Source organism: Coregonus clupeaformis, chromosome 34 (assembly GCF_020615455.1).
Source record: "Coregonus clupeaformis isolate EN_2021a chromosome 34, ASM2061545v1, whole genome shotgun sequence".
NCBI classification, from domain to species: Eukaryota; Metazoa; Chordata; class Actinopteri; order Salmoniformes; family Salmonidae; genus Coregonus; species Coregonus clupeaformis.
The window spans coordinates 3,633,373-3,659,139 of NC_059225.1; the positions used below are offsets into that span (position 1 = coordinate 3,633,373).

Genomic DNA, 25,767 nt, shown 5'->3' on the forward strand with positions numbered 1-25,767 from the left:
GTTCTTTTTTTTGCATCATCGGGAAGGGCTCGTAAGCAAGCATCATCACGGTAAAGTCTAAACCTATTGTATTAGGCATGTGACAAATTAAATATGATTTGATATGATTTCAAAAAAACATAAAACACCATAACATCTGAAATCTTGCCTTTACACAAGTTTCAAGGAAAAGTGACAAGACCGGATGTGACTCATTGCTATTTTATTAATCTTAAGGTTCTAACAGTGCTGTACAGTAACTAGACTCAACAGGGGCCCTATTCCGTTGAAGCGCTAAGACCTACTGGAAGGAGATGAGGTCATTTGCTTTGGCTGAGAAACATGTCCCTCTTGTTTTTGTGAAAACGCTAAACTACAATACGTTCAGGCCAGTTTAACTATAATCAAATGCATGATCTGCAATAAACATATATAATCCCCTAGTAGGGTGATGTACAGTGAGGGGAAAAAGTATTTGATCCCCTGCTGATTTTGTACGTTTGCCCACTGACAAAGAAATGATCAGTCTATAATTTTAATGGTAGGTTTATTTGAACAGTGAGAGACAGAATAACAACAAAAAAATCCAGAAAAACGCATGTCAAAAATGTTATAAATTCATTTGCATTTTAATGAGGGAAATAAGTATTTGACCCCCTCTCAATCAGAAAGATTTCTGGCTCCCAGGTGTCTTTTATACAGGTAACGAGCTGAGATTAGGAGCACACTCTTAAAGGGAGTGCTCCTAATCTCAGTTTGTTACCTGTATAAAAGACACCTGTCCACAGAAGCAATCAATCAATCAGATTCCAAACTCTCCACCATGGCCAAGATCAAAGAGCTCTCCAAGGATGTCAGGGACAAGATTGTAGACCTACACAATGCTGGAATGGGCTACAAGACCATCGCCAAGCAGCTTGGTGAGAAGGTGACATCAGTTGGTGCGATTATTCGCAAATGAAATTAACACAAAATAACTGTCAATCTCCCTCGGCCTGGGGCTCCATGCAAGATCTCACCTCGTGGAGTTGCAATGATCATGAGAATGGTGAGGAATCAGTCCAGAACTACACGGGAGGATCTTGTCAATGATCTCAAGGCAGCTGGGACCATAGTCACCAAGAAAACAATTGGTAACACACTACGCCGTGAAGTACTGAAATCCTGCAGCGCCCGCAATGTCCCCTTGCTCAAGAAAGCACATATACAGGGCCATCTGAAGTTTGCCAGTGAACATCTGAATGATTCAGAGGAGAACTGGGTGAAAGTGTTGTGGTCAGATGAGACCAAAATCGAGCTCTTTGGCATCAACTCATCTCACCGTGTTTGGAGGAGGAGGAATGCTGCCTATGACCCCAAGAACACCATCCCCACCGTCAAACATGGAGGTGGAAACATTATGCTTTGGGGGTGTTTTTCTGCTAAGGGGACAGGACAACTTCACCGCATCAAAGGGACGATGGACGGGGCCATGTACCGTCAAATCTTGGGTGAGAACCTCCTTCCCTCAGCCAGGGCATTGAAAATGGGTCGTGGATGGGTATTCCAGCATGACAATGACCCAAAACACACGGCCAAGGCAACAAAGGAGTGGCTCAAGAAGAAGCACATTAAGGTCCTGGAGTGGCCTAGCCAGTCTCCAGACCTTAATCCCATAAAAATCTGTGGAGGGAGATGAAGGTTCGAGTTGCCAAACGTCATCCTCGAAACCTTAATGACTTGGAGAAGATCTGCAAAGAGGAGTGGAACAAAATCCCTCCTGAGATGTGTGCAAACCTGGTTGCCAACTACAAGAAACGTCTGACCTCTGTGATTGCCAACAAGGGTTTTGCCACCAAGTACTAAGTCATGTTTTGCAGAGGGGTCAAATACTTATTTCCCTCATTAAAATGCAAATCAATTTATAACATTTCTACATGCGTTTTTCAGGATTTTTTTGTTGTTATTCTGTCTCTCACTGTTCAAATAAACCTACCATTCAAATTATAGACTGATCATGTCTTTGTCAGTGGGCAAACGTACAAAATTAGCAGGGGATCAAATACTTTTTTCCCTCACTGTATGTTGCCACAATGTTCTTTTTTAAATGTTTGTATTCACTGTGTTGCATTAAGGGCCTTGTATATACTTGCTCTGTGGTTGCACCATCAGCCTGCCATTACCTGAATCTCAAACAAATTGTCCAGACTTGTGGTGTTTTTTTTGTTGTTTTTTTAAGAACAAGAGAATAGTATGGCCAACTGTTTTCATTACATTTGTAATTTATGTGCAAGCTGACTACAGTATTCAGTTGTACGTCTGATACATCTGATTTGATGTGTCATCCAAATCAAGTGATCACTTGATTGAGGCAATTGTTTCATGGAGATTGGTGCTGTGTGGGTTTATATCAAAACTGCCCACCTATGGCTCTGTCATTTAAAATCCTGGTTCACACCTATCAAGCTATCCACAACTGTGGACCCAAGGACCTGTCTGACCTCATCCTACCCTCCTGCCCCACACTCACCCATCACTCCTCCAGGTCCATCTCCCTTCAGCAGCCCCACAGCAAACTAAAAACTATGGGTGACAGGGCTTTGAGTTGTGCAGCTCCTCGGCTGTGGAACGCACTTCCAGTCACTGTCAGGGCTGCAGAATCTCTGGCCTTGTTTAAGGCACAAGCTAAAGACCACGCTGTTCAGAAACGCTTTCAAGGTCCTATGTTAATTTTGTTCTCCTGTCCACTGGATCTGAGGACACCTTTGATAGCTTTGATTGTTGTCTGCTTACAATGTTCTGTGTTTTGGATTGTTCTTATTATTATAATTTTCATTTTCATTTTCTTCAGCACCTTGGGTGTGAGAGAATTGCTTTACAAATTAAATGTGTTATTATCATTATTATTATTTGTTTAGAATAACAGTTAGAGATGTATGATCTTAATTTGAGCCAGTTTGCTACAGCAGGAAAATAATTCAGCAACAGGAAATGTGAATTATGTGGATTATAATTAATGGACATTTTTTGTAGGGGTTGATGCATTTTTTGTTAGGGCAAATCATGTCTGACATTTAAAATGGAAATTACAAACTTTAGAAGCCTTTATAAACCTCGTATGCACTACACCAGGGTTCTTCAATTCCGGTCCTGGAGGGCCGAGACACCTCTGTTTTTCATCCTCTCCTTCTAATCAGGGGCTAATTCAGACCTGGGACACCAGGTGAGTGCAATTAACTACCAGGTAGAAATAAAAAACAGAAGTGTTTCGGCCCTCCAGGACCGGAATTGAAGAACCCTGCACTACACGTTTGCATTTCCTGTTGTGCAGGAAAAACGAAAGATCCTACAGTTGGCAGAGAGAGTACAAATGGGCAGAGGTAGACTACAGTAGCTGAGAGGAGCGTTTGAAACTAATCCTACCTGCATGGATTAGGAGGAGGGTGGCACTTGTTTTTTATTTGAAGTTTACCCGCAGCATTTGTGATTCATGATGCCTTGTCAAATCTAGAAGTCTTCACCAGGTCTGCCTTGTCAGGATTTTATTATTTTACCATATCCAAATGAACAACCTGGTCTCAGAGCATTTCGAATGATTCTGTATGTAAATCCGAGACACTCCATTTAGTATGATATGTTACGTTTCATATGGTATGTATTAATTTGTGGATGTCCATCACCCATTTCGTATGATATGTTACGAATTACAATTCGAATTTGCTAAACGTACAACATACTAAACATTTGAAAAATTTACAATATGTTATGAATTTGCAAAGTATGATATGTTAAGAATTCTACCTACCTATGTAGCTTGCTAATGTTAGCTAGGCTAGGGGTTAGGGGTTAGGGTTAAGTTAAAGGGTTACGGTTAGGGTTAGGGGAAGGGGAAGGGGAAGGTTAGCTAACATTCTAAGTAGTTGCAAAGTAGCTAAAAAGTAGTAAGTAGATGAAAAGTTGCTTGAATGTTAAAGTTGTCCATGATGAGATTTGAACTCACAACCTTTGGGATGCTAGACTTTCTTGTTATATTCCCACCCATCACATAAGTAACCATCTGTCTTATGATACAGTATCATACTAATTTAAGTGTCCCGGATTTTCATTTACTATTTTACATCTAGTCTATGAGACCAGGCTGCAATGAAATAAAGAGTTCGTTGACTTGTTCAACAAGTGATCCTGCCACTCACCATAGAAGGGCATGTTGTGATAGCCTGAGTCTGCATTTCACATCTGACCACCTGATGAAGCACATTTTAAGGAATCAGACAGTGTTTACTGACATTCCATTGTGAGTGAGCTGAAATGTCATAATAACATTAGGCAACAAGCATCTTCAACAAACAAACTGTCTTATACAATAGCTTACAATAGAGTAGTTGAGGCATACCTAGCCTATTTTGCAATACGAACATAAACAACCTAAACATAATGTTATTCGAAGGTTTAAATATTTGAGACAAACGTATGCAACAGCCTATGACTGTGAAAGGCAATGCTTGAGAACTTTCTCACCTGCTTTGCTGTCGAACGATCCTCCTTCCGAATGACGTCAAAACAGTTGAAAATTGCTCCGACTGCGATTCTGGAGACGAAATAGGAGGACCTTTCGCCGGGGAAAGAGAGAGAGTACCAGCGAAACGAAGTCCCACCCAAACAGGCTACACCTATTACCTCTCCCTGGACATAATATTGGGGCAGATACATCACACAAACTTAGGGGTGTTCGCCCAAGACTATGGACAAGTTTCTCCTGCAATTTCATTGAATATAACACATTTTGGAAATCATGCGATCTGAAACTGGAATAGTTATTGCTGCCTTGTTCAGCCTGGGCTGCAGCATGACACTGACAGCGGACAAGAAAGGTAAGTGTGAGACCGACTTTATCACGTTTATGCTTGTTGGGAATTTGGTCAAATTTGGAAATGAGTAGGGAATAGTAGGCTAGAATATGCTAATTACTTGAACGGAATGATGGACAACTATGAATGACAATGTTTCTGGATATAACATACACATTTTTTAGGAGACATACATTGATAGCATGTAGCCTAATACTGAAGAAGTTTCACATGATTTCAAAAGCAACTCCTTCTATGGATCAGTAGAAAAGGGCACACAGTAGTATGTATGTAGGCTTGTAAACTTAAATAAATTGCAATGAAAAAAAAATAAGTTTAAAAAAATAATAGCATACTATTGATTTACATTTTTGTCATTTAGCAGACGCTCTTATCCAGAGCAATTAGTGTTAAGTGCCTTGCTCAAGGGCACATTGACAGATTTTTCACCTAGTCGGCTCGGGGATTTAGAACCAGCGACCTTTCGGTTACAGGCACAACGCGCTTAACCACTAAGCTACCTGCCGCCCCAATCTTGCATTGATGTATGCAATCTATTTGCCTACCTTTCTGAACACCTGCCTGAGGGCTTCAGATATCTACATAGAGCTCTACAATGTCGTTCCTGTCACTGCATAACTGTCTTAAAGTAACTGTCCAGTGTTTCCAGATTTTTATGAAATATGACATAATTAATTACAATATGAGTGAGATAGTTTTCCTTCCCAATTTTTTTTATTAACCTCTTAAGGATCAAACCCTTTTTTTAAATTTTCACCTAAAATGACATATCCAAATCTAACTGCCTGTAGCTCAGGACCTGAAGCAAGGATATGCATATTCTCAATACCATTTGAAAGGAAACACTTTGAAGTTTGTGGAAATGTGAAATTAATGTATGAGAATATAACACATTAGATCTGGTAAAAGATAACACAAACCAGAAAAACATGTTTTTTTTTTACATCTTTGAAATGCAAGAGAAAGGCCACAATAGAGTATTGCAGTTTAGGCGCAATTTAGATTTTTGCGACTAGATGTCAGCAGTGTGTGTGCAAAGTTTCAGATTGATCCAGTGAAGCATTGCAATACTGGACTATTTTGTATTAAGTCTGCCCAAATATGCCGAATTATAGAGAACATACAAAAATGATATGGTAAAACAAAATGTAAGTTTACACACTCCTAGGAATGTCATACATGATGGATCATTAGCTTATACACTAACTTTCACACATCTAGATGGCCGGACGGGGTGGGTGTGGAGCCAGAGACAGCAGGGGTTCAAACTGTAGAACCCAGTTCCTACATTTGAATATAAAAATTGATTTTATCAAACAAAACTATGCTACATTTTATCTCTGGGACCCTTAGGATGACAAATCAGAGAAAGATTACTGAATGTAAGTACATTATTTACCTTCAGAGGTGAATGTATCAAACCAGTTGCTGTGATAAGTTTTTTGTTGTTGTGCACTCTTCTCAAACAATAGCATGGTATTTTTTTCACTGTTATAGCTACTGTAAATTGGACAGTGCCGTTAGATTAACAAGAATTGAAGCTTTCTGCCCATATAAGACATGTCTATGTCCTGGAAATTTTGCTGTTACTTACAATAGTCATGCTAATCACATTAGCGCACGTTAGCTCAACCGTCCCGTATACGGGACACAGATCCCGTAGAGGTTAAGTATGTTAAAAAGCAGGTTTTCTGTGTTGGAATGTTGTGGGTGTATACCGGTCATAAAAAATATTAATGCGAGTAGACCGCTGATTGGCCAGCTCATCCTCCCCAGGAATATGACATCATCCTCTATTAAGAAATAGCAAGCATATTTTAAATGGTCTGTTTGAGATTGGAGTTTTTAAAATGTTTTTTTCTCTCCAATTTATACTTTGGCCACAAATACCAGTATATGACGAGTCAACAACGTTATTTGGGTATGAGTTAACAAAATATTAACTTTTGAGATTTTCACTGGACAGTTAATTTAAGTATATTTCTAACCAAAATAATAATTTTCATATTCTGAACAGAAACACAATGAATGAAGCTAAAGTTGCATCACACAGTGGTAAAACGCTTCACTCCTTACACATCAAACATTACACCTCAAACTTCAAATTAAAATGCAACAGTCATCTTTTTTTCGGGCGGCAGGTAGCCTAGCGGTTAAGAGCGTTGGGCCAGTAACCAAAAAGGAGACTAAGAGCCGACAAGGTGAAAAATCTGTTGATGAGCCCTTGAGCAAGGCACTTAACCCTAATTGCTCCTGTAAGTCAATCTGGATAAGAGTGTCTGCTAAATGACTAAAATGTAAATGTAAAAATGGACCTAAGTAACCCACAAGGAGTTGCAAAGCTGCTGTGGGACTGCCCATCCCTGTTCCTTGTCTAAACTGTCTTGGCACATTAGCCACCACTGGGAAAGAGGAGACCAAATCTGGTGCGGTGTTGTGCCAAAGTTTGTCTCCAGTCCAGACGGTGGTGATGACAGACGGGGTCTCCCATGGAGCAAGGACTGCCCCTTGTCCCCCTGGCTCCTCTGTGGACCACCTGCAGTAGGAGACCCTCTAATCTGGCCAGAGTGTTAGATGTCTGGGACTCACGCTAGTTTCAAAACACAGCAGATTGTTTGCTAGCAGGTTGTGGATGTGTGCGATCTGGTTGGGTTTTTGTCTGGGGGGTGTTGGGCGAAAGGCAGTGACACATTTCCATTCTGACCAAAATGGATGGAATATTTTTGTATCTATTCTATTCTAGTTTACATTTCTCGATTTAATGTGCCGTCATACAGTGTTAAAAAGTCACTGGTTAAAAAAAGTAACATTAGACATATTCAGCAGTAATTTTTAAACTGTGATATAGAACAAATAACATATTCTGCCGGGCAGATTAATTCACAGTTGTGTTTGATAGAAATGTAGGCGACTTGGAAATTCTACAGTGAGCCACTATAAAGTCTGATTTATTTGATAATCTATTGAGCACCAGGAAGAAAGATTTTCCTTTTTAGGTACTAAAATGGATGCAAATTAAACCATATAATGCTGACATGATTTTCTTATATGCTTCTGTAATTAAAAGACCTCACATCATGAGAGACAATAATTGAGTTATTGTTCATCTTTGAGTAAGAATAGCTGACTGTTCCTTTTCTTTGTCTGGCCTTACACAACAGCTTCAACAAAAGGTATATCCTGGAAGGAACCTTGCTTAATGCCCACACCCAAATTATCCTGGTTTTTGTGTGTGTGTGCCAATTAGTGTTAACCTTCAGTACATTGTTTGCATTGATAGACTGTTCCTTTGTCATACACTTGACTCCTTAGGCATGTTCCTTCTGTTTCCACTATAACACAGACTGTTAAGAAACCATGTACAGAATTAGCACTGTTAATAATAAGTATAATTGGTATGTCAGTATAATTGTGGTCCGTTCTCAATATCTTTTAAGAATTCAATAACTGAGTGGTAATAGCAATGTAACAATGTCCTTGATAAAATGAACAGTTATTTAATGCAAGTAAATAGATGGAAGGGAAATGTGTATAGAGTTGATTGGAAGACCCATCTTAAATTGATTAATGTATTGAATGTCCTGCTCATATGACACTGGTTCAGTTTATACCAGGGATGCTGAAGTGACATATGCTGTTGTTTTGATTCAATGAATGGTATTGTTCTCTAAAACTCTTGACAGACTCTCAATGGCAGCTGTCTGCATTTTGAGCATAATTTTATTGTGTCAAGGGGCGTCATGGGTTTTGTTTTGTTGTACAACTCTGCCTGTGGCCTCTAACAGACCGCATGGGGACAGTCAAAGCAGCCAGCCATACACAGCCCGTCAGGCCTACACTCATTAGAAATACAGTCCTGCAAAGCTGTAGTAGGTCTTTAATGAGTCACACAGTCAAAGTAACAGCTTTTAATCCATTGACAGAACGTCCAGGCAGTTGCAAACATTCCAGGACATTAAGAACCCTGCGGAGCATACTGTAATGTAGTGGCGTTATGGCTCACCAAAGGTCTCACCTAGTGTACTGGGGAAGAGTTAGAACAGCACACCAGATAGGGCACACACCTGATTCTGAATGATTTTATAGTAGAAGCACAATATATTACCAGGTGCATGAAGAAATCCACCCCAAAAACTATATTTTGGTATTTGTTTCATTAGTCCATTGTTGATATAGTCCCAACATGTTTTTAATGTCAGCAATCAAGTTTTCAAGATATGTAACTTTCAAAATACAGAAATCTGGCCCGTATGCTGCATTTTGCATCAGATATCTGTATTTTGAAAGTGACATATCTTGAAAACTTGATTGCTGACATGCAAAACATGTTGGGACTATGTCTACAATGGACTAATGAAACAAATACCAAAATATCGTTTTTGGGCGGAGTTTTCCTTTTAAGTCCGTCTGCCTCACCTGTTCCAAAAACGTGTTGCATCATGTTCTGGGCTGCATTTCCCTAGGCTCCATTTATGACAGTGTTTCTACCCATCAACCTGTGCACTCTAACCCTACCTGGAATGCTTGTAACGCCTCTGTTTCAAATGATGAAAGTACAGACTCTATTCATTCTGTATCGCTGAAGCGTTACAGATTGCGCCATAGAAATGTAAAGGTAATTTCTGATTGAGCCAACATATGCAGCGTTTACCGTGAATGCAGTCTCCGCAAAAAAAAACCCATTGCCTTTATATTTCAATCACGCTGAACTTCAGTGATACAGATTGAATCGAGGCCTAAGTATCCAAGTACGTTGAAAGGAAGTTGCCAAAATGTCAATAAACCTTTGGTTCTTTATAAGCTCATTTCAATAAACCTTTGGTTCTTTAAAAGCTCGATGAGTGATCACGATTTTCCTCAAACACCTCCCAAGGAAGAAACTGATTGCTATGAATGTTTCATAAAAAATTTTTTTAACGTGTTCTTTAGACCCCTATCTAAAAGACACTGTGTCAGTTTGACAGGAGGAACCTTCATGCTAGAATCCTTAAACAATAACAAAGCGGTTGCCCTGCCTCTGTTTACGTAAAAAGCTGAGGGACGGGCCTGGAGAAATGTAACCACTCTCAAATTAAGACAGAGCTATGGATGCAAGGACTGACCATCCATGATATCAAAATGAGTTGTAACCATGTTTGGAGGCTATGCAGTGTTTGTTTACATTTACATTCTTTATAAAAATTGGAGTAAAACAAGCTTTAATTTTGTGTTCTCATGCGATACGACCATTGAACTAAGCAAATGAGGCATCTATAAGTTATATTCTTCAAGAACCAATAGGTATACAGTATATCAGTAATTTATAAGACCAAAAATGAATGTTGCAACTAAGGATTCTAGTTTTAAACTACCCTCCACAAAGAGGTTGAGAGCTTCAAGTTCCTTGGTATCCACATCACCAACGAACTATCATGGTCCAAACACACCAAGACAGTCGTGAAGAGGGCACGACAAAGCCTATTCCCCCTCAGGAGACTGAAAAGATTTGGCATGGGTCCTCAGATCCTCAAAAAATTCTACAGCTGCACCATCGAGAGCATCCTGACTGGTTGCATCACCGCCTGGTATGGCAACTGCTTGGCCTCCGACCGCAAGGCACTACATAGGGTAGTGCATACGGCCCAGTACATCACTGGGGCCAAGCTTCCTGCCATCCAGGACCTCTATACCAGGCGGTGTCAGAGGAAAGCCCTCAAAATTGTCAGAGACTCCAGCCACCCTAGTCATAGACTGTTCTCTCTGCTACCGCACGGCAAGCGGTACCGGAGTGCCAAGTCTAGGTCCAAAATACTTCTCAACAGCTTCTACCCCCATGCCATAAGACTCCTGAACAGCTAATCATGGCTACCCAGACTATTTGCACTGCCCCCCCACCCCATCCTTTTACACTGCTGCTACGCTGTTAATTATTTATGCATAGTCACTTTAACTCTGCCCACATGTACATATTACTTCAACTACCTAAACTAGCCGGTGCCCCCGCACATTGACTCTGCACCGGCACCCCCCTGTATATATAGCCTCACTACTGTTATTTTATTTTACTTCTGCTCTTTTTTTCTCAACACTTTTTTTGTTGTTGTTTAATTTTTACTTTTTTGTTAAAAATAAATGCACTGTTGGTTAAGGGCTGTAAGTAAGAATTTCACTGTAATGTCTGCACCTGTTGTATTCGGCGCATGTGGCCAATAAAATTTGATTTGATTTGATTTGAGTTACAGAAGAGTTCCCAGATATATGACACTATATGACAGTAAATTGAACAGCATCCAAGCTGGTCAACAATAACTTAAATATTTGTTTTTCTTCTTCCATGACTTGGCTTTTATTGTTTTAGTGTTGTTTAGCATCTATTTCAATAATCTGTCTAAATACGTCGGTGTCTACAGCATTAGTTCTAATCAGCTATGTCTATGGCACAACAAGGACACTGTCCAGCGTTGGTGTTTGGCTCTAGAGTCTGTAAAAATACTATCTTCTCAAGCATACGTCGGCTATTCCCAGAACTACATGTCCTCTCCAACCCAGAAGCCAAGCTTTCTCATTGCCGTTTTCACAAGACTAAATCGACGTGAGATAATTCACTGTAAATCACTATTTACTGGAAATTGATAAGAAATCAATCCAAACACTAACATTTAATGCCACATACGATTTGAAGAACAATGTCAATACAGCACTTGTTAGCCATCATCTGTTATTGAGTGTGTGGAGAGTGAATAATGCTCCATTGATTTCAAGCCTGAATATCCCACTTTATCACCCAGGGGGAGGTCACTTCGTAGTGTGTCCACTCTGTAACACTTATCGGTGTTAGTCCAATAAAATCATCTCACTAATCACAGCTGCTCTGTTGGCTGAATTGCAATGTACTTATTCTGCTTGAAAAATACTGGACTCGTTATTCAAACAGATCTGAAGTCTTATTTGGCAAGTAAATGAGGGAAATTAACCAGGGAATAAAAATAAAGTTATACATTCATATCAGAACAAATATATACAATAAAGGTGAAATTATGTTTACTGTAAAATTAAGTTTTATGATTTAGCTTCTTTGTGTGTTTCATACCCAAATGAAGAAAAAAAAACAAGTGCAAACTCTGCAACTGGTGCAAACACTTCTAGATATATAGGTCTATCTATTTGTACCTTAGCAGACTTACATTTGTGTGTTGTCCCCTGGGCTTGATCCCATTATCTTAATTTGGCACATCATCATATAAATGTAATTTTGGTTGGGAAAATACCACCAATTTCCCAGGAGAAATACTGTAGCCGTTAATAAACCAATGTCTCAGTTTAAAAAGATCATGGTCAGGCTAATATTTAACACATTTGATGATTTTGTGCTTATGTCCAAAAATAACTACAGCCATTGGTGTGTTGAAGGAGAACAGGAGTGTTCAACCCTCCTCCTGGAGAGCTGCTGGGTGTGCAGGCCTTTTGTTCCAGTCCTGCTTTACACTCTGGGATTTTACTAATCAGCTGCTCATCAAGATAAACTGATACTGGTGTGTTAGGGCAGGGCTGGAGCAAAAACCTGCCTATCCAGTAGTTCTCCAGGAAGAGCGTTGGCCGCCCCTGGAGTAGAGATTCTCACTTGTCTTCAGTTAAGTATACTATCATAAAGTCGGTGTTAAATAGTTGTTCTCTTCAAGTTGTCTGAATCCTGTCAGTGTCAAAACAGGATTAACTTAAATATACACCTTATTGTGAATGTATGGCCCTTTTTGAGATGTAATAGAAGTATTATGAATTTTAGAAAACACTTCTGGAGTAACAAATAAACCACCAGTGGTGGAAAAAGTACCCAAAAGCCATACTGGAGTAAAAGTAAAGATACCTTACTGAAAAATGACAAGTAAAAGTGAAAGTCACCATTAGAATACTACTTGAGTAAAAGTCTTAAAGTACCTGATATTAAATGTCCTTAAGTATCAAAAGTAATAGCCATAAGGTAAATGTTCTTAAGTATCAAAAGTAAAAGTATGAAATGTAAGAGCTGTAAATCCAAAAAGCTAAACAGTCAGACATTTTATTTGGTTTGAGCTTGAGTTTTTCTGAAAGGTAATAATTAGTTTTTCTGAAAGGTAACAGTCTTCCAGATGCAAGAAGTGCTCAGATAAAAAAAAAAGAATGTGGATTCTCAACTAGGCAACATTTCAGAATACACCTCTTACAGACAAAATAGAATTATGCTTAATTAAGGAATATAGACAGTAAACGTAAGCACTTTCAATCACAGTCACTTTGCTTTAGAAAAGACATCTTATAATAGAACCCTACACATAAAAAAACAAAAAATGGATGATGAACAAAAGTACATGTACAGAACTGCACACAACCTCACTGTAGGAATATGAGGACATCACGACTGATGGAACTGTTTTAGAAATCAGTGTTTCAGGTCATGCCTTTCTAACAAGGACACCTTGTGAATTTTAAACATAAATTAACAAAACGCGTAAAGCATCCCTGTCCTTGGGCTTGCTAGCGTTAAGCTGTCATTAATTGAAGTTGAATCATTTGCAGTTCATCTTCAGTAAAAGCTGGTTTTCAAAGTTTCTGGAATCCAGCCTTGCTCTCCTGGGGCTGAAAACAAGTCCTGCAATGCTGAACAGCCTTTCACAGGCAGCTGAGGCAGGTAAGGGTGTAAACTGGTGCTTCGGCAGCTGGTACTTGAAACCATCATCTTCATTCTGGATCTGAGCAGTGGGTGGTGAAGCAGCACAGCCAACGAGGCAGTGGAAACAGTGGGTGGTGAAGCAGCTCAGCCAACGAGGCAGTGGAAGCAGTGGGTGGTGAAGCAGCACAGCCAACGAGGCAGTGGAAGCAGTGGGTGGTGAAGCAGCTCAGCCAACGAGGCAGTGGAAGCAGTGGGTGGTGAAGCAGCTCAGCCAACGAGGCAGTGGAAGCAGTGGGTGGTGAAGCAGCTCAGCCAACGAGGCAGTGAAAGCTTTCAAGAAGTTAGAGCCGTTGTCTGTTGTTGTTCTCACAATCTTACCCTGGATTTCGAACTCAGAATGGATGTCATTTAGGGCACATCAAAGGTGTGTGAGCCTCTCAACCGTTTACAGGCCAGGGCTGCATAGCATCTGTTGAGACTGACAGGGTCTATCCAATGGGCTGTAACACCAATGAAGCTCCGTCTTCTTGCAGACCAGCAGTCGGTGGTGGTGGCGATGTGGTCAACTCCTCTCATGGCCTCAGTCACCTTTTTCTTCATTTCCGTGGAGGCTTCACCAATCCTGGAGCGCAGTGTGGGCCTTGATATGATATTTGAGTTAAGCTGCAGATCCTGGACAAACTCTGAAAGGTTATTGTTCTACAACAGCGAATGGTTGGAGCCCTTGGACCACATACTTCACCACAGCTTTGTCAATGAATTTTTGAGACACTGTCTTCAGTAATGTGCTCTGCTTGATGGTGGAGGGAGTCTCAGGGGCATGTTTTCTCTTCAGTGTGTTTGCTGCCAGTTCTCCATACTTCTTAAGATGGTGTACATGCTTTCTCTGAAATAAGAAGAAAAGGACAAGAGAAAGACAGTTACTTAGCAACATAACTACCATCACCAAATACTTCAGTTATAGGATCCTCATTTTAAAGCTATAAACAACATTTGTTAAGTGAGAGTTTGTGACCATTTAATATTACAATGAGAAAAAACGATGTTAATTGCTCTATCTAGTAGGTTACGTCAATACCTTAAGTCTACAGTAATTAACTAGGTAAGAAGAACAACTTTATCAACTAACACAAGGAATAAAATGGCTTGCTAACTAGCTAAATTAGTGGATGTTAGCTAAAATTATGAAAGCTAACGTTAGCTAGCTTGACCAGGGGTGTTTAGAGAAAAGGTATTTGGCTAGACTAACGCTAGCTAGTTAGCTCACATCAGTTTAGTTAGATTGTGTTAGCTAACAAAGCTTCCGAATCTGGACACATTCTAGTAGGTAGCTACTAGTTAGTGAACTATTTCGGTATAGGATTAACTAGCATCAACTAACACTGCTTGTTGAATTAGCAAATGTGGGCTAGGTAGGTTAGCTAATGTTAGCTAGCATGCTAACGTTATTCTAGTTAGCAAGCGAACAGTAGGCTTACCTCAATGTGTTTTTTTAGGTTCGATGGCGAGTTCTTGAACGCTAGGTAAACTTTTGGTAAACATAACAGACATTTCTTCCGATAGAATGAATCCTTCATTTCGAGAAAAGAAAACATTTATTTTAGATAAGCCAAGGGTGTTCGTCCTCATCGGGAGGTGGTGGTAGAGCGATGTCGGACATGATTGTGCAAAATGCTGCTGAGTGGATGACTGTTTTGCAAGTGACAGGCTCCCGGTCCGTGGGGTTTACACTTTAGGACCCTTGGATTTGTCCAAACTGATGAGGATCGGATCAACTCTGCTTGCTTGTCCTCGCCTGCTGCCTTCCAAAACAAGTTCACCCATGAGTAAACCGACTCGCCGACATTGCTTGCATCTTTTTACCAACATCTTTTTTTTCTTTCTTCCAGCTTCAGATTGATTTGATTTTGTAGCGAGTAACCAAAGGTGTCAGGGAAAATGTGTCGGAGTAAAAGTAGTTTTTTTATTTTTTATGTAGTGAAGTAAAAGTAAAAGTGGACAGAAATATAAATAGTAAAGTACAGATACCCTAATAAACTACTTAAGTACAGTAACGACGTACTTTACACAACTGTAAACCATTATGCTATTTTATTTAATCCGAGTTAATGTTTTAGGGAACATCAAAGATGCCACATCCTTGTTAATCGCACTATCTAATTTAATTTAATTTACGTAATTTACGTATGGGTGGTCCTTTGTAGCTCAATTGGTAGAGCACGGCGCTTGTAACGCCAGGGACCAACCGTACGTAAAAATGTATGCACGCATGACTGTAAGTCGCTTTGGATAAAAGCGTCTGCTAAATGGCATATTATCATAATATTATTAAAGCAGCCTTAATGTTATTTGTAATATAAAGCTGCTGGTACACATTTCTGTCTTTGTTGGCAGCATTTACTTAAAGGGGAACTTCTTAGTACTTAAAGGGGAGCTGCTCAGTGAATAATATTATTGTCTCTTGCTACATACTCTGTGAGAGACAGGAAGACATCTAAAGCCTGATCTCAAAATCTCGAGTCCAAAATTTACAAATTGTGTCGCTGGGTTGATTCTTCTTATGTGGTGTTGTTTTCATATGTAAAGTATTAAGATCAGTCAGTCATGGTGATTAAATGCGAGACATTCACCTGGGAGAGAAGAACCGATTTCGTGATCCTATTGAGATAAGAAGCGAAAAAGCCCTTCTGTTCGTTAAGAGCATGACAAACCCTCTTGCTGTTTCAGCACAGGTGTCAGAAAGCAGATTACAGGTTTTTTGTGAAAGACTCAACCTAGACCCGATTCATAGAATGAATCTGGATCTAAGATTATTATTGCGTAGTGTACCACACCTTCTCATTCACAAAAGACAGGAAATTAATCCAAAATAGAGTCAAAAGAGAGACTGTGACAGAGTGAATACAGTTGTGACTTACTGGATGTGTGACAGAGTGAGCTAATACGTTGCATCTCCAATATGTTTGAAGATCTAATTAATGATGTTTCCATAACCCAATTCCCTGCAGTTCTACTTCCATGTTTGCTTCCTCCCATTTGAATGTTCCTTCCTGCTTTGACAAACAAGGCCTGTTTTAAAAAAATCCTAATTGCCATGCCATGTTGAAACATCAGGGTCACCTGCCTCTGCCTCAGTTCAGTGTTGACTTTGACGGATTTCACCTTCCAGTCTTCACCAAGGTCATTTATGTGGGAGGACAGGAAAAACACTTTAGAATTGCTGCTCTGCTCTAGATCAGAATCAATAATGTTCTTGTGATGCCAAGTGGTGGGCGTCAATGTAAATAATATCCTGTAAATCTTATTGATTTGTCCCTAGTAAACCTATCGATCCCCTCCCCACCAAAGGGTTTGTTTGACCGATGTTGGACTTCCATGAAATTGATGTTCAGTATTTTAAAGTGATTTGACAGGTTGCAAACATACATGTGTCATCAATTGTAGGGTCTGACTAGGGCATTGACACCAAGACTGCAGCTTTGTTATTTTACACTGATCTGAATGGTTGTGAATTGATGACCCACACTTGAGGTGAGGGATGTGCCAACAAGTGCAAAGTTGCCTTTTCAATCGATCAATAATATAATAATACTTTTAGCAAAGATGTTTATTTTCAATTCACAAACTGTAGAAACAATGAGAATAGAAAGGTTCAGAACTTTTGTAAAACATCACAGTACAGTTGAAAAATATATGGCAAATAGAAATCCAATATGGATGGTGTTAAGAGATATATGGGAGGTGTTGAATGGAGCTGAAGGATGGGACTAATAACAACAACTAATAACAACAAGATAACTAGTGTAAGAGATGCTGTGTCCATAATAAGTATATAGGTTATATATTGTGAGCTTTTGTGAAAGAGCACAGTTAGAAAGATATGGCATATAGAAGCATACCAGATGGACATCATGAAAATGATCAGAGGAAGTTCAGGAGTAAAAACAATCAAAATATAATTAGTGACTGTGTCCATAAAATATATATAGCCCAAGTGGTGCAGTGGTCTAAGGCACTGCATCGCAGTGCTAGCTGTGCCACTAGAGATCCTGGTTCGAGACCAGGCTCTGTCGCAGCCGGCCGCGACCGGGAGACCCATGGGCGGCGCACAATTGGTCCAAGGTAGGGGAGGGTTTGGCCGGCAGGGATGTGGGCTCGTTTCCCACGGGGGGCCAGTATGAAAAATAATTTGTAAAAAATTTATGCTCTGGATAAGAGCGTCTGCTAAATGACTAAAATGTATAAGCATGAAGTAGAGGCCTAAGCATTGTTGTTCACTAGTTTACTCCAATTAGGGAGGGGATGGTGGGGTTGGAAAGTAATAAAGGGAAATATATATATTTTTAAAGGATATGTATGTATGTATGTATATATGTATGTGTGTATATATATATACAGTGGGGAAAAAAAGTATTTAGTCAGCCACCAATTGTGCAAGTTCTCCCACTTAAAAAGATGAGAGAGGCCTGTAATTTTCATCATAGGTACACGTCAACTATGACAGACAAATTGAGAAAAGAAAATCCAGAAAATCACATTGTAGGATTTTTAATGAATTTATTTGCAAATTATGGTGGAAAATAAGTATTTGGTCACCTACAAACAAGCAAGATTTCTGGCTCTCACAGACCTGTAACTTCTTCTTTAAGAGGCTCCTCTGTCCTCCACTCGTTAACTGTATTAATGGTACCAGTTTGAACTTGTTATCAGTATAAAAGACACCTGTCCACAACCTCAAACAGTCACACTCCAAACTCCACTATGGCCAAGACCAAAGAGCTGTCAAAGGACACCAGAAACAAAATTGTAGACCTGCACCAGGCTGGGAAGACTGAATCTGCAATAGGTAAGCAGCTTGGTTTGAAGAAATCAACTGTGGGAGCAATTATTAGGAAATGGAAGACATACAAGACCACTGATAATCTCCCTCGATCTGGAGCTCCACGCAAGATCTCACCCCGTGGGGTCAAAATGATCACAAGAACAGTGAGCAAAAATCCCAGAACCTGTCCCCCTGCTTAAGCCAGTACATGTCCAGGCCCATCTGAAGTTTGCTAGAGTGCATTTGGATGATCCAGAAGAGGATTGGGAGAATGTCATATGGTCAGATGAAACCAAAATAGAACTTTTTGGTAAAAACTCAACTCGTCGTGTTTGGAGGACAAAGAATGCTGAGTTGCATCCAAAGAACACCAAGCATGGGGGTGGAAACATCATGCTTTGGGGCTGTTTTTCTGCAAAGGGACCAGGACGACTGATCCGTGTAAAGGAAAAAATGAATGGGGCCATGTATCGTGAGATTTTGAGTGAAAACCTCCTTCCATCAGCAAGGGCATTGAAGATGAAACGTGGCTGGGTCTTTCAGCATGACAATGATCCCAAACACACCGCCCGGGCAACGAAGGAGTGGCTTCGTAAGAAGCATTTCAAGGTCCTGGAGTGGCCTAGCCAGTCTCCAGATCTCAACCCCATAGAAAATCTTTGGAGTGAGTTGAAAGTCCGTGTTGCCCAGCGACAGCCTCAAAACATCACTGCTCTAGAGGAGATCTGCATGGAGGAATGGGCCAAAATACCAGCAACAGTGTGTGAAAACCTTGTGAAGACTTACAGAAAACATTTGACCTGTGTCATTGCCAACAAAGACTATATAACAAAGTATTGAGAAACTTTTGTTATTGACCAAATACTTATTTTCCACCATAATTTGCAAATAAATTCATAAAAAATCCTACAATGTGATTTTCTGGATTTTTTTCCCTCATTTTGTCTGTCATAGTTGACGTGTACCTATGATGAAAATTACAGGCCTCTCTCATCTTTTTAAGTGGGAGAACTTGCACAATTGGTGGCTGACTAAATACTTTTTTCCCCCACTGTATGAGGGATTGGAAGTGATGCAGATAATTACATTGATGGAAGTTACAATCTATCTGCTATATTAAAGCTGATCTACCCCCTAGAAAAACATAAAATAATAAAAAATATGAAAAAGAAAGTTGCCTTTTCTTGCGGGAAACGACCGATTCATTTGTGTTTATGCATGCTTTGTGCGTTGGGACAATAGTCATGCAACTTTACAGAATCGAAGTTCGTTCCCATTACAGAGATAATCCGGGATTGGTACATCCATCTTTGGCTTTAGAGGAATGCAGTTGAACGGTAGAGGGGCAAGTTATAGATTATGCTTTAAAACTGATTATTGTAATTAAGTCAAAATAGCGTCACAGGAATACGATTTCTCCTGATTATTTAATTAAGAAAAGAGTAGCCTGCTATGTAGGCCTATGCACACTAACATGTTCACTTTGGTTTTACTTGGATGCTTGCCAGACACTAGCCAGGGCACTTAACTGTTTCTGCATTCAACAACGTTAGCCATATCAATGCCTTGCCAATGCAAGACAACAACTAGTTACCTAAAGCCAAAACAGACTGGCACCCAAGCTAGCCAAACACACCCCTATAATTCAACAGATTGTAATACTCTAAAAAGAGATTCGGAATCGGTACCACCCTCTATTCTTGCCGATACCACGTTCCCACAGTAGACACAATAATGAGAGAAAAGCATTGACTAGAAAGTGCAAGGGGGTGTGGGGCTGAGAAAGAGAGCACATAGAGAGAGAGGGAGAAAGACAGAAAGAGTAGAGATGGAAAGAGACTGAGAAAGCAGAGAGAGTGATATATAAAGAACATGGTGAAAGAAAAAGAGGTTTAAAGATAAAGCCAAGGGTTGAATTGCAAAACACAGTGAACTGGGTCGACAGCCTTTTGAAAGAGGGTAAACAACAGAAAGTTCTCTGGCCTTGACAGGGGAACACGGGATAAATCTGTTGGCCAATTAACTGAGCCGTGTGCTGCTGCTTCAAATGCAGTCCGTTGCCTGCCGCAGAGATTTTTACGCTTTTCATCGGCGGCCTTTAGGGGAGAAAGAGTTGGATTTTTATCAGTCCACAGCATATTTATATGAGTGCCTCGTGGGATTGTTTATGCAAAACAATTAAACGGATCCCTACAACACCTTTCATACACTGTCCACACTGCACCAGACCTGGGTTCTAATAGTGTAAAAAATATTTTAAATACTTTTAGCTTGGCTTGATTGAGAATGCTTGGCACAACTGAACCAATGGAATAGTCCCAAAAGTGCAAACACCACCCATCTGGCTCTCAAGGCAGGTTCAAGCAAACACTCAAAAGATTTGAACGATTTTAAGCACTATTTGAACCCAGGTCTGTTGTGCATTCTCACTCAGCAGGGTGGTTTCCCCTAACGGTATTGTACCAGAGACAGATAAGCTATCGGCCCATTCTCCTTAGCAGACCCACCGATTAACCTACAGTAAAACTAGCACTTGAGAAGTGATTAAATTGAGGTCAGCTGTTGAACGCGGAATGAGGCAGCGCTCAGTTTGTTGTTTTGAAAGTGTCTGAAAAAGTGTTTATATTGGAAAAGTTTGGTTACTAACTAGCTACCTTTTGATTTTGGATCCCGTGACGCGGTTGGCATCAGTTGCTGGGACCGCTGCTCTCTGTCCAGGGATCCTGCAGACCGAGGGTCTGATGATGAGCTGCTTGGTGTAGCAGCTAGCCTATCTGCCACTGTTAGCTGCCTATCAAGCTAGCAGGGTTTCCTTGAGGGCTTGAATGCAGCCCGTGACGCGGTTAGCCCTTGTGGCTGGGACCGCGGATTGTCCTGGGCTTGTGGCTGTCTAGATCCCTACTTTTTGTTGCTGCTTCCCTGGGACCTGCCCTGTCTGGAATTGCGGGGTGTAAAAGCATAGCCTACATTGCTACCATGACAAAGACCAAAGCCGGCGGGAATACTGTTGTCGAGGACAGTGGTGTCTCTCTATCACACGTGAAGGATCTTTTAAACGAACAAAAATAGTTCTACAAGCAGTTGTTACAACAACAAGAAAATAGCTTCAAGTGTTGTGTCCAAATACTGGTGGAGTCAACTAATAAAATAATGGACGACCTGACCAGAGAGGTCCAGGACCTGAAGAACAGTTTGCAGTTCTCCCAGGGTCAGCTCGATGAGGTTAAACAGGAAAACGGCAAGATGACAACAATTTGTAAGTCATTGAGCGAGGACATCAGTTCTGTGTGTGAATTCATGATAACAATGACAGAGAAATCTGATTATCTTGAGGGACAATCAAGGCGGAACAACATTGTTGTAGACGGAATTGTAGAATCTCCACATGAGACCTTGATGGAGTCTGAGGACAAAGTGAGGGAAATGATCTTGGAGAAACTGAAGATGGACCACAGGAAGATTGAGTTGGAGCGCGCCCACAGGACTGGAAAACCCACCACCGGCCCAGGTGACAGGCCCAGGCTGATAGTTGTCAAGTGATTACTTCATTGGCAAAGTGGGCAAACTGAAGCAGGAAATGCCAACAACGAACAGTGAGCCATCGTATTCATGCATAAAAAAACTAATAATGAAAGAAAAGCATTGTAAGTTAGAATTTTGTAAAGTTAGCGTGGGACAGGTGGGAAAATGATTGTTATCGATCAATAATGACGAACCTCCTGGCATTGACAACATACTGTAGATAGAGTCAGCTACCATCCTCAGTAGCTTTCCATGGCCACTCCTATCTGTCATATCTTTAATCTGTGTCTAGAGGAAGGTGTTTGTCCTCAGGCCTGGAGGGAAGCCAAAGTAATTCCGCTAGCCAAGAGTGGTAAAGCGGCCTTTACTGGTTCTAACAGCAGACCAATCAGCTAGTATGCCAGCTCTCTGTTTGACCAAACACAATGCTGTTTCTCTGTAAACAAATTGACAACCGACTTTCAGCATGCTTATAGAGAAGGGCACTCAACATGTACTGCACTGACATAAATAAATGATGATTGGTTGAAAGAAATGGACAATAAGAAGATATTATTGACCATAACCTGTTGTTGAGAAAACGTATGTTTTATGGCTTTTCAACCTCTGCCATATTGTGGATTCAGAGCTATCTATCTAATAGAACTCAGAGGGTTTTCTTTCATGGAAGCTTCTCTAATGTCAAACATGTAGGGTGTGGTGTACCGCAGGGCAGTTCTCTAGGCCCTCTACTTTTTTCTATTTTTACCAATGACATGCCACTGGCATTAAATAAAGCCTGTGTGTCCATGTATGCTGATGATTCAACCATATACAGTGGGGGAAAAAAGTATTTAGTCAGCCACCAATTGTGCAAGTTCTCCCACTTAAAAAGATGAGAGAGGCCTGTAATTTTCATCATAGGTACACGTCAACTATGACAGACAAAATTAGAAAAAAAAATCCAGAAAATCACATTGTAGGATTTTTTATGAATTTATTTGCAAATTATGGTGGAAAATAAGTATTTGGTCAATAACAAAAGTTTCTCAATACTTTGTTATATACCCTTTGTTGGCAATGACACAGGTCAAACGTTTTCTGTAAGTCTTCACAAGGTTTTCACACACTGTTGCTGGTATTTTGGCCCATTCCTCCATGCAGATCTCCTCTAGAGCAGTGATGTTTTGAGGCTGTCGCCTGCGCAACACGGACTTTCAACTCCCCTCCAAAGATTTTCTATGGGGTTGAGATCTGGAGACTGGCTAGGCCACTCCAGGACCTTGAAATGCTTCTTACGAAGCCACTCCTTCGTTGCCCGGGCGGTGTGTTTGGGATCATTGTCATGCTGAAAGACCCAGCCACGTTTCATCTTCAATGCCCTTGCTGATGGAAGGAGGTTTTCACTCAAAATCTCACGATACTTGGCCCCATGAATTCTTTCCTTTACACGGATCAGTCGTCCTGGTCCCTTTGCAGAAAAACAGCCCCAAAACATGATGTTTCCACCCCCATGCTGCTGCCTCTCTAACCTGGTGGTCCCTGCACGCACCCCACACCTGGAGTTCCAGGTCTCAGGCAGCCTCTGGAACTGCCGTTCTGCTGCCAACAAAGCTGACTTCATCCCAGCCTATGCTAATCTCCAGTCCCTCGACTTCCTGGCGCTGACGGAAACATGGATTACCACTGAAAACACTGCTACTCCTACTGCTCTCTCCTCGTCTGACCATGTGTTCTCGCATACCCCGAGAGCATCTGGTCAGAGGGGTGGTGGCACAGGAATCCTCATCTCTCCCAAGTGGACATTCTCAATTTTTCCCCTAACCCATCTGTCTATCTCCTCATTTGAATTCCATGCTGTCACAGTCACTAGCCCATTTAAGCTTAATATCCTTGTCATCTATCGCCCTCCAGGTTCCCTTGGAGAGTTCATCAATGAGCTTGACGCCTTGATAAGTTCCTTTCCTGAGGATGGCTCACCCCTCACAGTTTTGGGGGGATTTCAACCTCCCTATGTCCACATTTGACTCATTTCTCTCTGCCTCCTTCTTTCCACTTCTCTCCTCTTTTGACCTCACCCTCTCACCGTCCCCCCTACTCACAAGGCAGGCAATACGCTTGACCTCATCTTTACTAGATGCTGCTCTTCTACTAATCTCACTGCAACTCCCCTCCATGTCTCCGACCACTACTTTGTTTCCTTTTCTCTCTCGCTCTCCTCCCACACTACTCACTCTGCCCCTACACAGATGGTAATGCGCCGCCGCAACCTTCGCTCTCTCTCTCCCACTACTCTCTCCTCTTCCATCCTATCATCTCTTCCCTCTGCTCAATCCTTCTCCCTCCAATCTCCTGATTCTGCCTCCTCAACCCTCCTCTCCTCCCTTTCTGCATCCTTTGACTCTCTGTGTCCCCTATCCTCCCGGCCGGCTCGGTCCTCCCCTCCAGCTCCGTGGCTTGATGACTCATTGCGAGCTCACAGAACAGAGCTCCGGGCAGCGGAGCGGAAATGGAAGAAAACTAAACTCCCTGCCGACCTGGCATCTTTTCCTCCCTCCTCTCTACATTTTCTTCATCTGTTTCTGCTGCTAAGGCCACTTTCTACCACTCTAAATTCCAAGCATCCGCCTCTAACCCTAGGAAGCTCTTTGCCACATTTTCCTCCCTCCTGAATCCTCCCCCCCCGCCCCCCTCCTCTCTCTGTGGATGACTGTCAACCACTTTGAAAAAGAAGGTTGACGACATTCGATCCTCGTTTGTTAAGTCTAATGACACTGCTGGTCCTACTCACACTGCCCTACCCTATGCTTTGACTTCTTTCTCCCCTCTCTCTCCAGATAAAATCCTGCGACTTGTGACTGCAGGCCGCCCAACAGTGGCGGCTCCTGAAAAAATTCTCAGGAGGGGCAATTTTTCTGATGATTTAGGTGACCTACACACGTGCACGAGTCCGTGCACGCGATTCCAGATATCTTTACCTCTGAATAAACTGCCTTTATTATACCATATCCACCCTGTCCAAAGTCTCTACTTGGTCTCAGTTCTCCAGTAAACTTGTGATTATCAACAGTACACAACGGTAACAAACAATTGGGGGAACTCACGGGGCAGATAGTAACCACTTAAAAGGAAGCGATTCCCAAACCTTCCATAACAAAGCCATCACTTACAGAGAGATGAACTTGGAGAAGAGTCCCTTAAGTAAGCTTGTCCTGGGCCTCTGTTCACAAACACAAACAGACCCCACACAGCCCCAGGACAACAACAACAACAACAACAACAACACAATTAGACCCAACCAAATCATGAGAAAACAAAAAGAGAATTACTTGACACATTGGAAAGAACAAACAAAAAAACAGAGCAAACTAGAATGCTATTTGGCCCCTAAACAGAGAGTACACAGTGGCAGAATACCTGACCACTGTGACTGACCCAAACTTAAGGAAAGCTTTGACTATGTACAGACTCAGTGACCATAGCCTTGCTATTGAGAAAGGCCGCCGTAGGCAGACCTGGCTCTCAAGAGAAGACAGGCTATGTGCACACTGCCCACAAAATGAGGTGGAAACTGAGCTGCACTTCCTAACCTCCTGCCAAATGTATGACCATATTAGAGACACATATTTCCCTCAGATTACAGCGATCCACAAAGAATTCGAAAACAAACCCAATTTTGATAAACTCCCTTATCTACTGGGTGAAAAACCACAGTGTGCCATCACAGCTGCAAGATTTGTGACCTGTTGCCACAAGAAAAGGGCAACCAGTGAAGAACAAACACCATTGTAAATACAACCCATATTTATGTTTATTTATTTTCCCATTTGTACTTTAACTATTTGCACATTGTAACAACACTGTATATATACATAATATGACATTTGAAATGTCTTTATTCTTTTGAAACTTCTGAGTGTAATGTTTACTGTTAATATTTATTGTTTATTTCACTTTTGTTTACTATCTACTTCCCTTGCTTTGGCAATGTT

The 25,767-nt window shown here is 41.1% G+C and overlaps 1 protein-coding gene and 1 long non-coding RNA gene across 3 annotated transcripts in view; one reads left to right on the forward strand and one right to left on the reverse strand.

The window, feature by feature from the left end:
* Nucleotides 1–3,945: 3,945 nt before the first annotated feature.
* LOC121549646 (melanoma receptor tyrosine-protein kinase) overlaps nucleotides 3,946–25,767 on the forward strand; it is a 61,078-nt gene continuing 39,256 nt past the window's right edge. The window contains exon 1 of one of the 2 annotated variants that reach the window (XM_041861433.1): nucleotides 3,946–4,829. In XM_041861433.1, coding sequence (XP_041717367.1) covers nucleotides 4,751–4,829 — 79 coding nt within the window. In that variant the 5' untranslated portion in view covers nucleotides 3,946–4,750. The remainder of the gene's footprint in view (nucleotides 4,830–25,767) is intronic. The other variant, XM_041861434.2, reaches the window with a different exon arrangement.
* Nucleotides 14,283–15,381, reverse strand: LOC121549647. Its single transcript, XR_005996849.2, has 2 exons — nucleotides 14,931–15,381; nucleotides 14,283–14,338 (listed from the first exon to the last, which is right to left on the reverse strand). It is a non-coding gene; the product is annotated as an uncharacterized LOC121549647 (long non-coding RNA).